Raw genomic sequence first — 15,129 nt, forward strand, 5'->3', positions numbered from 1 at the left:
TTAAAATAAAATGGATTTTTTTATTTAGTAAATCTTTGCAGTTCCTTCCAAAACCAACGCCAAAATAAATACCAAACGTTATTATTAAAGTATTTATTCATATTAAATAATATAATTTAAATGGGTGTATAGGGTATAAGGTGCGACAAAATGCGCGAAGACATAAGGTCAGCGCGCGAAGTGTGAGAGCAGGCTGTCGTTGAAGGTGATGTGCGCGAAGAGTGCGGGGTGCGCGGTGGGGCGCGGCGCGGGGCGGGAGGCGAGCGCGACGGCCACGGTGTCCCGCAGGCGCGCCCGCGGCACGTCCCCGCGCAGCCACACCAGCCGCGCCAGCTGCTCCTCCGACATGTCCGCGCACTTCGACACCACGCTGTGCAGGTCCAGCGACAACATCTCGATGTCTTGACACCGCAGCACCTGCACGACTCACACTGTATTACTCTGTTATATCCGGGCTTCAGTACCCTAGATATGCAGACCTTTTTTTTTAACGCTGGGGAATCCATTTACGGATACCCGGTCGAGGGGGGTAACGGACCGGTAATGTCGGACTCCAGGGCCTCCTGAGAGGGGAGAAGAGCAGGGCCGAGGTTCTTCACCGCCCCCAATTTCTCACAGGAGACTACGAGATATGCAGACCCTACCATATTTCTGCTGCATCAGCTTTTCCGTAACCTTATCCATACCGTTTTATTTATTTATTTTAAAACCAGTCTCTTCGGAGACGTGGGTTCGTATCCCACCGCTGCCACCAATGTTATACGTGATTCTATGAACCTTTTTTTTTTAAACTAAATTATAATTCGCGCTGGATTTAATTAAAAAGTGATACGCGCGAGCGCGGCGAAGGATGGCGACGAACTGATTGAGTGGGAATAGTAATTACTAGTATAGTAATGAATAGTAATTACTGTTGTTTTCCCCCCTACCTATTCGCTGGTAGCCTAAGAGGCTATTCCAGCTACGACCGAACGGGTTAGTAAGCTCACGGGCTCAACCTGAGAGAATTTGCTAACACTAGCCAGGATCGGAATCACGACCCGCTGAGAAGATCCGGTGAGAAATTCAGTGCACTTAATATAATATGTATACCATATTTTACTAAAAGGTGACGTCACAAAATATTAAAGCAAGCTTAGCTTTTAGGCCAAAGAACAAACGATAATTTTGATCTCCAAATGCAGAGATTATAATATTAATATTTTTGCGAGACCTTTATCAGGTTTTTTCCTTTATTTTATATAACAGGATGACTAAAAAACCATGAAGTACACATAGTATCTGATAAGAATCTCTGTAGTGCAACCCAAATGAACATGTATACCCGATGGTATGTCGTTATTGTCCCTCATGGATATTACTAATCCCAAACTGTGATGAATCAAATCAAAATTGCGATTTAATTATTTACTATTAAAAAGAAGTATCTACAATCCAGTCTGAGTTGCGGGAGATTTCGACCGCATGTCCCAAGGTGAGCGAGTATATTTATGATGGGCTGTCTATGGGTTCCGACAACTGGTTTATTAGCCTTTTCTTATTTATTGTCCTTGTAGACAGACGAGCATACGGCACACCTGGGTGCTTCTAGGTACCTCAAGCACCGATCATCGTTCTCGTCGAACCAGTCGCTTGCGACGAAGGGCTCGACGAGTAAATTCACCCACAGACACAGCCCACTGAGTTTCACCGCCGGATCTTCTCAGTGGGTCGCGTTTCCGATCTGGTGGTAGATTTCGGCGAAGCACGGCTCTTGCTAGGGTTCGTGTTAGCAACTTCGTCAGGTTTGAGCCCCGTGAGCTCACCTACTAGTTAAGGTTACGGTAAAATAACCTCTCAAGTCTATCAGCTTAAGTAGGAAAAAAAAGGCACACCTGATGGTGAGTGGTTACCGTCGCACATGGCCTTCAACAATGCCAGAGGCAACGCCAAGCCGCTGCTTCTACCGTTATTTATTCGTAGAGTTCCACCTCTTTATGTCTCCGCTTATATTTTTTTAACTTTCATAATTATTCATATTATTTCATAATTTAAGTAAGTAATTAAGTTAAAAAGAGAAGTTTTTGACAAAAGAATTACCTCAGCAAGCATAGAGATGACTTCAAATGGCCAATCTACATTAACACCCTCGGGCGCTATCTTCTTGAAGAAGGACCGTATTTGTTTTCCTTCTTTCAATATCTTATTGGCAGCTTGTTGTGCTTCCTCAACAGTTTTGAATGCCATTTTCTTGGACAACATTGCCGTTATGTACTTCCTATAAACTAAGTTCTGAGCTTCGTTTATCACATATTCGAAATTTTTCTCTCTCAAATGGTTGTAATCTTGGAAATAGTCATCGAGTGTAATGCAGATGGTATCTACTGGAATGCTGGAAGGCAGCCATTTGGAAGTGAACAGGTCATCAAAATGAACTTCAAGGTCGAGGAATGCTTCTTCAAGAAGAAATTTAGCAGCTTCGTCTCGCAAATTCTGTGTCGGAGGACAAACAAATAGTACACATATTAGGTGTGCTAGTAACAATTAGTTCAATTTTATTTGACTTGTGATCGTTTCTGTACTTCAAAATATTACTTAAAAGCAGAGAAAAAAAAAACTCGTATCTTCAATGAATTGGTAAAACCTGAAACACCACGCAGCACATTAAATTTAAAAAATAAATTTATTAAATATATAGTTTTTGTCGGTAAATTCGACAAAAGCAGACAATACATTTCGTTCAAACAAATTTTCGTTGAAAATTTCTGTTCTCTACTACAGTTCTAAATTTTACTAATGTGACTTTAGAAGTATAACTGATTTAAATTATAAGGTTTTTGGAATGAAGTTCCTTATGGGACGATGCGGAGAGGTACCCTAACAGGGAAAACGCGTTCGTAACGTAAGATTTTTATTAGTAATGCACACAGTGTACCACTTAACTTTGCGATAACGTACAAAAAATAACGTATTTTTTTATCATTCATTGACCACGATCTCAGAGCGTTCGTTTGCGCAATACACTAACTCTAATGCAAACAAGCGAGAATGAAGTGTACCACAATAAGTTCGCACGTTACCGAATGACCGTGGTTTGTCGCGAAATCTCCAGTTTTATTTTCTTTTTACCTCGAATAGAACTTAAAATTAATATTTTTATAATAATGACATTCATTCCTATCCGGTGTCCCACGACACCACGCATCTTTTTAAGGTCTATGGGTTTGACTACGGTTGGTAGATGTGGGTTGGTGATAGAGGGGAAACAGACTTACGTTGAAGGTGGCGAGCATGTTGTCGAACTTGGCCTCGGCGGCGGGGTCGTGCAGGGCGGGCGGCCAGTGGCGGGCCTGCGTCTGCTGCGCCAGGCGCGCCATCTGCTCGCTGTTGTTCACGATCGTGATCATGTGGTGCGTGAAGTACACCACGCGGGAACGGTCCGAGAAATGCGCGTTCTACTTGCAACACATATTTACACGTAAAATTGACGAGGCCCTCGATTAATAAGTTTTTTATATATAGTCAAGTCTCAAGTATAGTTAGATAACCTTAGAACTTATATCTCAAGGTGGGTGGCGCATTTACGTTGTAGATGTCTATGGGCTCCAGTAACCACTTAACAACAGGTGGGCTGTGAGCTCGTCCACCCATATAAGCAATAAAAAAAAAAAGGTCTCAATATATGTAGTTACAACGGCTGCCCCACCTTCAAACCGAAACGTATTACTGCTTCACGGCAGAAATAGGCGGGGTCGTGGTACCTACCCTCGCGGACTCACAAAAGGTCCTACTAGTTATTACGCAAATTATAATTTGGCGGGTTTGATTTTTATTACACGATGTTATTCCTTCACCGTGGAAGTCAATCGTGAACATTTGTGGAATACGTATTTCAATAGAAAAATTGGTACCCGGTTGGTAAGATTCGAACACTGGTGCATCGCTCAACACGAATGCACCGGACGTCTTATCTTTTAGGCCACGACGACTTCAAAACATAACATAAAGTTATTTGAAACGGACGAGCATCTGACATTGTCTGTGTTTAATTACCAAAAGAATTGGTTTTATAATCATCTTAGTCAGTCACCATAGCAAAACATTTTTTAAGTATGCTTTAATTTTGTAAGCTTCTAAATGCAGTTAAAATATTTCTAGTAGTTTATTTGAAAAAGAAAGACAATAAAACAGTTTTTGGGATTGAATCAATAATGCTGTTAGCGCTTTTTGTAAATATTTTCAATGTATGGACACACCTCCACACACCTTGTCACACCTTGGTGATAATAAAATAAGAGATAATTTTACATTAATGATGCAAGTCATCATAGATTCTATTTCTGTGTGTTTTTTGTATTTATGGACGGTTTATAAATATATAGAAGAACAATATTATAAATATATATTATAAGAATATATATTATTATATATATAAGAACAAGAAAGAACAGGTTTTTAGATATTTAGATACCTTGAATTGTATCACACCTTCCCTGTACATGTTGCCATAGCGCGTCACTTGATCGATGCTCAACAGTAAAGCCTTGAATGTAATATCTTTACTGATAGTCTCCGTCACCTGATGATTTAACACAAGCATAGTATTCAAATAAGTTTGCCCATTTAATGCTTTCAGTTAAATCGGTTTTATTCTAAAAAAATTGGTATGCAATGTATTTATTTCTCTAATCTCAGCAGACATTTTACTTATTACCATAATATTGTATTTATTATAAATAAAAAATTAAATAGGTTTAAATATAGTCAGTTGTTGTTGCTGCTCCAGATTAATTGGAAGCTCTACAGCTACTGGAGCTCACACAACTACTGTTGCACATAAAGTGATGTCAAGATACTATCACTACAATCTAGGAGAATGAGGCAAGATATTCCACCATGCCTATTGTGTCTCAAGCGACGGTTTGTGATCTTTAACCGATCGACACAAAGCGGTCCGCAAGCCCGTCTACCGATCTCTTCTAATACAAAGTTACTGTCGCATAACGTAGCTTTTGAGATCTTAGTCTGGCAACATGGTCTTAATAAAAAAAAAAGACTTGTCAAAAATACGTGAAACGAACCGGTCGTAGCATTTTAGTTTTACTTAAGTATTGTAAATGTAGTAAATACACGGTTATATGGATGAAAATGTCGTATTAATCGATAACAAGTATTTTCCCTCAAGATCGCAAGATCAATTTAAACGGTAGGCAGCGGCCTGGCTCCGCCCCTGGCATTGCTGAGGTCCATGGGCAACGGTAACCACTCACCATCAGGTGGGCCGTATGCTCGTCTGCCTACAAGGGCTATAAAAAAAAAAGATCCGTCACAGTTACTGAAAAGCTGTTGACCTGCAAGTTCTGGTCGATCATCTGGAAGATGATGACGGGCGCGTGCGTGTGGTACGCGTTGGAGTGCGGCTCCACGTCGGGCGCGCGGTTGGCGCTCCACTCGGCGCGCTCAGACTCCAATGTCTTCTCCATCCACTCCATATAGTTACTTTCCATTTTCTGTGCAGATATTCATTTAGTTTTTTAGATCAAATACAATAAGTGTGTGTGTTGGTGGTGTGATTTACTTAAGTTTCATTATTATTTTTTATTTATTGCTAACATGGGCGGACGAGTTTACGGCTCGCCTGGTGTTATGTGGCCATCCGAGCACACAGGCATGAAACCATGTTAATGTCACCACCTTTCTTGAGACATGAGTTCTAAGTCTCGGTTTCTACAGTGTAATGGTTGCCCCACCGTTCTAACCGAAACGCATTACTGCTTCTAGGCAGAAAAAGACACGATATCCTACCACCCGTAATAATAATATCATTCCTTCTATTTGATATTGTATTGCTCATTTATATCTTTATGTCAATTTTTATTATATCAAGGTTTGAAAGTGCATGAAATCCATGATTATGCCGTTGTGGCTGAGTAGCCGGTTGGTGTCCACTATACCAGTATTGATTGAGTTATGCAGTTATACGAGAATCTATGTCCTGGAGGTTTTTTTTTCTGACTAGATACGTAACATAGATTTCTGTTGCGCGATAATTTTTTGTAGCCTAAGTCCATTGTGACACATCGGTGAGGCGATTAAGTAAAAATGATTCAATTTATCCGCGGCTCAATGTGAACGCGGTCAGCATGCAGTGATGCTTTATGAGAATACTTCATGCAGTTAGCAACTAAATTTGTTGTCTATTTATTTGATGTTTTTTTTTCTACCTAAGCTGATGGTCTTGAGAGACCATTTCAGCGTAACCTTAACTAGTAGGTGAGCTCACGGGGCTCAAACTTGACGTCGTTGTTAACACTAACCCTAGCAAGAGCAGTGTTTCGCAGAATCTACCACCGGACCTACTGAGATCCGGCGCGAAACTCAGTGGGCTGTGTCTAATTTACTCGCCGAGCCCTTCGTCGCAAGCGACGGGTTCGACGAGAACGATGACCGGATTGATGATAGTTATTGCTCTTGTAGCAGATTCCTTGCCCTATACTATTTATGAGCCTCTTTTGCTACCAAAAGGCTTACCCGAAGATACTCGTCTTGAAGTCTTTGCATCACATCATCACTCAGCAAGGGAGGCAGCGTTGTCACATCTATTTTCAATTCTGGGCTGCCCATCAACTCATGTCCTGGGTACGTGTTTAGAACCCAAGATAATAGTGTAACATATTCATTGCCTTCGATGCCACTTTGTACTACGTCTTGTAACTAAAACATTATTATGATTTTGTACATCTCTTTGCTTCTAAAACTCGCTAAACTTCGTAAAATCAAGTATTTAGAAAACAGAAAAAAAGCACTTACACTGGCTGATAAACATGTGTGATACATGTTGACATAGTTAGTAACGATGTCATAATGTGGGGGGAAACAAGGCACGCACAAAGTTTTGACTACCCTCAAATCTTCTAAAATTAGTTGTCGCGTTAACTCTAAGTAGCGAACGAGCCATAGCTTGTTGTCTTCCCGCTCGTCCACACGAGTCCCTTCGATCCGTTGGGCTACAGCACATTCTAGCACTTCGAATGCTTTGTTTTTCCAATTTTTCGGTCGTCCCGGCGGTAGGAAGCCAGACTGTACTTGTTGCTGTCAAATACAATGGACCAAATGAACAGTATATAATGCACAGTAAATAGGATAACCAAATTTAAATAAGATTTATCTATTACTAAGAAAAAACATTCAAACAAACTTAATTCTTTTTAGGTCATCAGATCGACAGACGAGCTCGCGAACCATTTGATCAGTGTTTCAGTTGTCGTTAAAGTGAATTTCATTGGGACTAGAGGTCGAAGTTTCAATTAAAGTATCAATAATGGCTGTCCAACTCATAAAGCTCATTAACTTTCAAAGGCGGTTCAGCCCTTTCAGAAATTAGACAAAAACTAACCACCAATTAAGAAGAAGCCCGCCTTTGAATTTAGGTAAAGTGTAGAATAATAATATTGTATGAGATTCTTGAGATTGATTGAGATTCTTACATCTTGAAAACAAATATTTCGTGAATACGTATTATTTACATAGAATGAGCCGGTTCACAGGATTTAACTCAATTTAATTTAAAGTTAACTTACATATTACTTTGGAAAGTATGGTACCTGCCATATTCTAATGCCAGCATAGACACATTGTATGATACAAGTATACCAGGCATCTTATCACGACGACCCGGCTCATAGACTGTTATTTTAACATGTAAATAAGTTATTATATTCACCTCTAATGCCATTCGATCCCTTTTCTCTTCTCGTTCTATAATTCTCAATGCAGTCACGATAACAGTAGGCTCTTTCCTAACAGTATTCAGTGTTCTAGCTAAGATTAGTTTAATCTGTTTCTCCAGTAAGTTAGAAACTATTTCGACATCTTCAAAATATGCTTTCAACATAATTTTGTCATGAGATGATTGGTTGGGCAGTCTATGTAGCTCATGCAACAGATCATCTCTAGAATTTTCTAAGTCATTCAAACACTGTAAAAGAAACCCAAAGAAACATTTATGACTGTAACTAAGACATAAGTAAATTAATTAACAGAATAAAATCTGAAAAAGTAAGATCAGAATTTTTTTTTAACTAAAATGTTAAAATATAATTTACAACTGATTTATTTGAGAAAAAATTCTATATTATGAACATTTAAAATTATTATCTATCCAAAAAATTCATAAGATTATCTATATATGATCATAAAAATATGATGAAAAAATATGCATCATCTGGGTCATCATTGAATCATTAAATTCTTAGTGACAAAACTCTTAAATATTGGTAACTAAAGGTGAAGCCTTTTAACTAAAGGTGGGTGGCGGCATTCTCGTTATGTTATCCATAAGCTCCGATAATCATTTAAAATCAGATGAGCCGTGAGCTCTTACACCCATCTAAGCAATAAAAAAATAATGACAATAATTCATAAAAGCCAGTAGTTTATAAGTGAGGGTACTTATTCTCTTTTTCATAAAAGTATTACTAAGTGCAGGTGGTATAAAATAAACTCAGCGGCGCGGCATGTGTCCCAAGCGCATTAAGTGGTTTATTATGAAAATAAACGCGACACAAAGTTCTTTATTATGGTGAAAATTAAATCTTTATTTGGAACTTAAAATCAAATGACTAAAATTAACAAAAAGCGAGTTAAATTTGTTAAAATTTGTGAAAATTACAAAAAGGTTATGCTCTATGTTTAGAAAATCTATTGATTTTTTTTTACAAAATTAGGGTATGTTACTTAAAATTAATAATGGGTATTTCCAACTCTGGCCCTGATAGATGCCTGCATACGATCAGGCATGCTATGGATAATGTTTTTAAAGTCGACCTGGGGTATTTCGTCCCAGGCGGCCAACAGGGCTGTTGTCGATTGACTGATGGTCTCTGGAGGGTTGGGACTGGATCCAATTCGCCTTTTAAGCATATCCCAGACATGTTCTATGGCATTCATGTCTGAACTTCGTGCTGGCCATTCCAATTTTCTAATGCTCACCTCCGACATTTAATCATCGACACTTTGTGCTGTGTGAGGTCAGGCATTATCTTACATGAGGATGAAATCATCGCCGCCGATGATTCCCACGAATGGAGGATCTCTTCAATGTATCACACTGCTGTTAGACGACCTTCAACAACTACCAACTCTGTGCGTGTGTCTGAACAGATACCTCCATAAACCCTAAAGTACCCACCGTAGAAACTGACGGTTTGCCTGGTAGTGATTGGCAGAAACCTCTCCCCATGCCTTATCCACACACGTTCGCGTCCGTCTGGAGCTCTTAAGGCAGTAGTGTGGCATTCGTCAGTCCACAAAACTTTACTCCACTGCTCGCGAGTCCAATTTTCGTGTTCGCGAGCGAACCGTAGTCGAGCTACGCGACGGTGTCGTAGCAATTCTAGACCACGAGCTGGTCTTCGAGCACGCAGGTCTTGTTCCTCCATTCTCCTTCTTATTGTTCGCTCACTTACGTTGATTCCTCTTGCAATTTGTAGCCGCTGCCGAATTTCGACCGCAGTATGGAATCGATTTTGCAAAATTGCGAGAGTGATAAATCGGTGGTCTCGCACTGATGTACACCTAATACCGCCACTACCTGGTCTCCTTGTGTATAGACCGGTCTGGTCGTACCTTGTTAAGGCGGACCTAAGAGTTGTACGTGGTACATTTAAAGTTTCAGCAATTTCTCGCTGAGTTCGCCCCTGACTTCGAAGTAACACAGCCTGAGCAACTTGAACAGGTGTTAGGGTCATTGTTTTCCAATTGTAGAAGCGTAAATTACTACCGATTAATAAAAAAATTATAAATGCACGACTATTGGAATATCGAATTTTAACTCACCCGTCTTTTGTGCGTTTCATTAACGAACTAATGTAAAGTCTCACAGAAATTAAACAAATGAAAATTTTTGAGCGCTTAGTTTCTTAAATTAACAAAAAAAGGGCCATTTGGGCCACTAACACTAACTGCCACTCAGAATTCTCATACGCATTATAAAAATCGACTGTTATATCAGTCTGTTTATGTTTGGGCCATATTCTATGTCACTAACTGTAGATACATTGATGAAATTATGTTACCCAACATGTGTGCTTCAGTTTGTACTTCAATCAAAAAAAATCAATCTCTTAAAGAAAGAAAAATATTTAAGTAATTTACCTGATGTGCATGTAAAAGTTTCCCTTCTCCTATCCATTGTTTAGTTTTGGCTACACTTTCAGGCACAGTAAAAATGTGTTTCAAGCTATCCATGGCAGTGACATACTGGGAGTGTCGTAAGTCTTCCTCTCGAACTGCTTGGAGAGTAGCAACAAGTGGAGGCACTCCTTTCAGTAATTCCTCTAGTTCATCCATTCTGTTTGAAATATATGATATTTAATATATCGTCGGCTTATTGCAAGAAGTCATTATGTGACATATTCATTATTTTGGGAAAACGGCATTTTAGTTGGAATGAGTTAGTGGTTACGTTGATTAGCCCATATTTTTCTTAATACATTATTAAGTGAGAAAAACTGAATGTTTTGGATTTGCTTAATATGTATATTAATTAAAACAAGTGAGAGTCGGTAGTCATATAAAGTTATATATTATTTATAAACCAAAACTAAAAGTTAATGACTTCTGGCTACTGTAAGTCGGTTTGATATGTGAATTAATTATTTCTTAAATTAAAATAAAACAACAAAATACTTATCAAACCTTATTGAAACAAACAAAAACGAATAATTACATAACAATAAAAAACAATTTTTTCATAACAGTTGACGTAAAAACTTGCAATAGCTAATATTGCCAAGTACTCACGACAACTTCGCAGTCTCAAAAGTTTTCCATATTTTTTTTTATTTTATTGCTCAAATGGGTGTACGAGCTCACAGCCCACCTGGTGTTAAGTGGATACTGGAGCCCATAGACATCTACAACGTAAATGCGCCACCCACCTTGAGATATAAGTTCTAAGTTTGAAATCGTCGTGGCCTAAAGGATAAGACGTCCGGTGCATTCGTGTTGAGCGATTCACCGGTATTCGAATCTCAGGCGGGTACCAATTTTTCTAATGAAATACGTACTCAACAAATGTTCACGATTGACTTCTACGGTGAAGGAATAACATCGTGTATAAAAATCAAACCCGCCGGTCTCAAGTATAGTTACAACGGCTGCCCCACGCTTCAAGCCGAAACACATTACTGCTTCACGGCAGAAATAGGCGGGGTGGTGGTACCCACCCGTACGGACTCACAAGAGGTCCTACCACCAGTAATTACGCAAATTATAATTTTGCGAGTTTGATTTTTATTACATGATGTTATTCCTTTACCGTGGAAGACGATCGTGAACATATTTGGTTAAGTACGTATTTCATCAGAAAAATTGATACCCGCCTGCGGGATTCGAACACCGGTGCATCGCTATATACGAATGCACCGGACGTCTTATCCTTTAGGCCTCGACGGCTTCAATAATAAACTTAAAATAATTTTCTTCTCCCTGTTAGTCAATCAGTCAATCATGTATTTTTTAATGAAAATTGGGAACTGAGCTTAAACACCATACAAAAATATAAAACAAATAAAAAAACATCTAGGTAAAAAAAAATATGTATCAGAGGTTTCTTCTTCATTAAGATAATTTGGACCTTCTTTATCAGGTATATTATTATATCAATGGTGTAGCTCTGCAGGCTAGGTCTTTAAAATTGGAAAGGTAGTCATACCTAAATTGAATAATGTTAGGCCGGTTTTTCCAAACTTGAAGCATTTAACCTTCAACCACTGTAGCTTCTGTCCTACAATTGACTTATTAAACATTAATTTGTTTCTCAACTCTTTTAGGTTCAAGATATCAAGGTGGCTCATTACATAGGTTCATACGGCTTCATTGCTGTTTTTTTCTTGTTTAGCTTTCTGTTCGATCTAGCCAATCTTAAAACATTACAGAGGTCTATTAGAGAAAAAATTAGCATAAGACGCATTTCATTCTCGATAGCACTATGCATACTATCGACCTCCATAATAATATGTGTGTGGCCCAATTCTAAATACTTATGTTCAATCACCTCAAGGTGGATAACTTGAACTAAGTATAGCATTAAGCATAACAGAAACTGATTACGCTTTTGCATCATCAGCTCGTTGAGTTTCTCGCCGGATCTTCTTAGTGGGTCGTGATTCCGATCGGGTAGTAGATTCATTCGCGAAGCAGCTGCTCTTGAGTTGTTAGTTCTTCTTCGGAGGCGCTTGGACGGCTGTTAGCAAATCCCACCCCTCTTGGCTGAGCCTCTGCTACCCCACATGTTCTGGTGAAACTGGAAAGGCCTCCGGGCCACCAGTAACCCTTCAATTCTAAAAAAATATAAAAAAGGCTGGTGTTAATGTGAATGCCACCACCTTGAGACCCGAAATCTAAATCTAAATTGTTCCATATAACGGCTGCTCCACGCTTCAAATCAAACCGCACGGCTGCTTCTCTTCGATGGTGGTACCAACCAGCTCGTACGGGCTTGCCCTACGCCATACCAACCATCCTATCAGTAAATACAAGTTGGCAATCGTAGTCCATTGGTATGATTCTCAGATAACGATGTTGCCCGTTCTCCAGTGTATCATTTAACGTCTTTTACAGGCGTGGAAAGAATGATATTATTGTAGGTCAGGCGTTTGCTTGCTAGGTTGTGCGAAGGTTGTTCGGAACTTCAATTGTTCCAACATATTGCTTCCTCGTCCTTGTTTGAAACATTGATTTCGTTGCATTTTGTCAGAAATCATTAACTTGTATAACAGGCGTGGTAATCAACGTATCTCACCGCAAACTGACCGAGCGAAGCAGTACTCTTTCGTCCCGCGCAAACCCACCCTCGCCCGGGTTCGTCCTATGCCCCATGTTCCCTAGAAACGCTCTTTTGTCGCATTTCACCAAACCCTATATAACTGACTAAACTACAATCGAGGAACCACATAGCCTGCAAGAAGTTACTATGTTCTTTTAATCGATGTTAACTTATTAAAATCATGCCATCAACAAAATGAAAAAATAATGTAAAAGAATAAATGATTTTATGGAAATCTTAATATTATGATTTATATTATATTAATATCGATAAAAATCATTAAGATTACTTATTGTGCATTTGTGATGAAATGATTCATTACGGAAACTAACTAAATGTAAATAATGAATTTTATCGAAATACAATTTTAAGCTATATTATACTACATTGTTTTGATAAAATTAATTAGATGCTGCAAATGAGTTCTGTAATGTAATGTATGCTGTTTTCAAATAATTATCCATTTAATAAAAATAACTAGTGCTGCTTAGTGAACCTTTGTAAATGCCTGACTTCCAAAGTTGCAATTATCAACTTTCTGCCAAAGACGTAACGGCCAAAGTTGGCCAGTTAGAAATTAGTGTGTTTTTGCATTTTGTAGAGTATGCAAAAATGAGCCCATTATAGATAAAAATGCATTTAGTGACTTTTTGCAGTTAATGAGTTCTTGCAATAAGCCGACGATATTATAAAGAAAATACAGCTAAAGACTAGTTGTACTCCTGCCCTCAACACATATTCAACAGTGAGAGAGAGAGAGAGAGAGAGAGAATATACTTTATTGCATACCAAAACACAATTTTCATTCAAAAACAGTCAACAAGCAAATACTTTTGTACAATAGGCGGTCTTATTGGTAAAAGAGATCTCTTCTTGACAACCGTCTAATTTCCAGAAATTTTGAAAAGAATGTGTGAATAATCACTGTAAAATCAATTTTCAGTAATTTTTTTTTTTTTGGTAGTGTAATTATTATTATTTTATACGTAGATGGGTGACCGAGCTTACCCTACCATACCTGGAGTACATCCCAATGTGACTGTTGTCACCCAACATGTCACACACCTATTTGTGAATCCTTCTATTTTCAGTTACTTTAATGAATATTAACAGCTATGAATAAAGTATAAAATATCTACAAATCATACATACTTTTTACTGATTTCTTGCACATCATCAAGACATTCCTGAAGTTGTTTTAACCCGACACTTACTCCATCTAACTTCCCCTGCACTGCAGATTTTAACTGTGCTTCTATGGAAGCCTTTTTGTGTGTGATTCTTTTCTTGTAATGCTCTACCTTAAGTAAAAATAATTTTAATACAAAAGATAACAATTTTGAGTACACATAAAATAGGAAGTAGAACATATAAATCTAATACATTTAAACACAAAATATAGGTCTTTCATCCACTTTTTAAAAGTGAACAATACTGAAGGATTTTGAGGTAAAAAAAAGTATGATAGACATATCAATGTGTAACACACTTTAAAAAAATATGTTTAGATTTATGCATATTTGCTAAGCTATATTACATTTCACATAGGTTTTTCAATGTATTTTTTAAACTGTTAACATTCAATGCTAACATTTTCTGTTCTGTAAAATTTTCTGTTTGAAAATCACTTCTAAATAAACATTTACATCACACATCATTTTAAATAAGACTATAGCAATGATCCACATTAACGCAAACTGGGAAGAGCACAGATGATTGCTTGCACATTTATAACATTAAATAACACTTTCAAAGCCCACAAACTATCAAGTGAGATGCACGTCCTATTTTATTAATTTAGGTATCTATTTTTATTTTACTTTCATATAAGATAAAGAATTAAAACAGAGTTGAAAGTGTTGCCGATAAGACAATCGCAGAATGAGTTAATTATAGTGGGAGGGTTAACATTTTTTTTGCACAGCAGATAGTTTATTGCTTACTTTCTCAAGCTGTCCAGGTCTTTGCATCATGTTCATGACCATTTTTTCTGCAGCTGCTTTAGCTTCTTCCTCTATTTCATCCATGGAACTCATGATGTAAACAAGATTTGCTGTTTACAGTGTTTACACAAATACAAATTTAGAAAATTTTATTAGTTTTATTTTTCCAACTGGAAAGGCAAAGGTGTTATACCATACAATCTAATCTTTTGTATATATATACATTTTATTTAATATATGAAAAGCTATAATATGAAATGAAATGAAGTTGATTAGAAACATGGTATGAAATGAGATAAGATAAGATGAGACGAGACGAGACGAGATATAATCTCGGTAAAATAGTAGTCATTTACTGAGACTTTTTCAGTGGATTTT

The 15,129-nt window shown here is 37.9% G+C and overlaps 1 protein-coding gene across 1 annotated transcript; it reads right to left on the minus strand.

Moving 5' to 3' along the window:
• Window positions 1-78: 78 nt before the first annotated feature.
• LOC101740819 (exocyst complex component 3) lies at window positions 79-14,921 on the minus strand. Its single transcript, XM_038014291.1, has 11 exons — window positions 14,752-14,921; window positions 13,961-14,109; window positions 10,135-10,330; window positions 7,703-7,957; window positions 6,790-7,071; window positions 6,511-6,693; window positions 5,331-5,489; window positions 4,451-4,558; window positions 3,255-3,434; window positions 2,080-2,472; window positions 79-417 (listed from the first exon to the last, which is right to left on the minus strand). The coding sequence occupies exons 1-11, from the start codon at window positions 14,842-14,844 to the stop codon at window positions 169-171; spliced, it is 2,247 nt and encodes a 748-aa protein (XP_037870219.1). The 5' UTR covers window positions 14,845-14,921; the 3' UTR covers window positions 79-168.
• Window positions 14,922-15,129: the final 208 nt, after the last annotated feature.

The sequence above is a fragment of the Bombyx mori genome, chromosome 12 (assembly GCF_030269925.1).
Source record: "Bombyx mori chromosome 12, ASM3026992v2".
Classification (NCBI taxonomy): domain Eukaryota; kingdom Metazoa; phylum Arthropoda; class Insecta; order Lepidoptera; family Bombycidae; genus Bombyx; species Bombyx mori.

What these genes read in the sequence shown, in the direction of transcription:
- LOC101740819 (XM_038014291.1), bottom strand. Translation starts at nt 14,844, where the DNA reads ATGAGTTCCATGGATGAAATAGAGGAAGAAGCTAAAGCAGCTGCAGAA. An exon ending in GACCTGGACAGCTTGAGAAA is followed by an intron (nt 14,110 to 14,751) that starts GTAAGCAATAAA and finishes TTTTTACTTAAG; the next exon opens with GTAGAGCATTACAAGAAAAG. An exon ending in ACATGCTCGCCACCTTCAAC is followed by an intron (nt 2,473 to 3,254) that starts GTAAGTCTGTTT and finishes CCTCCGACACAG; the next exon opens with AATTTGCGAGACGAAGCTGC.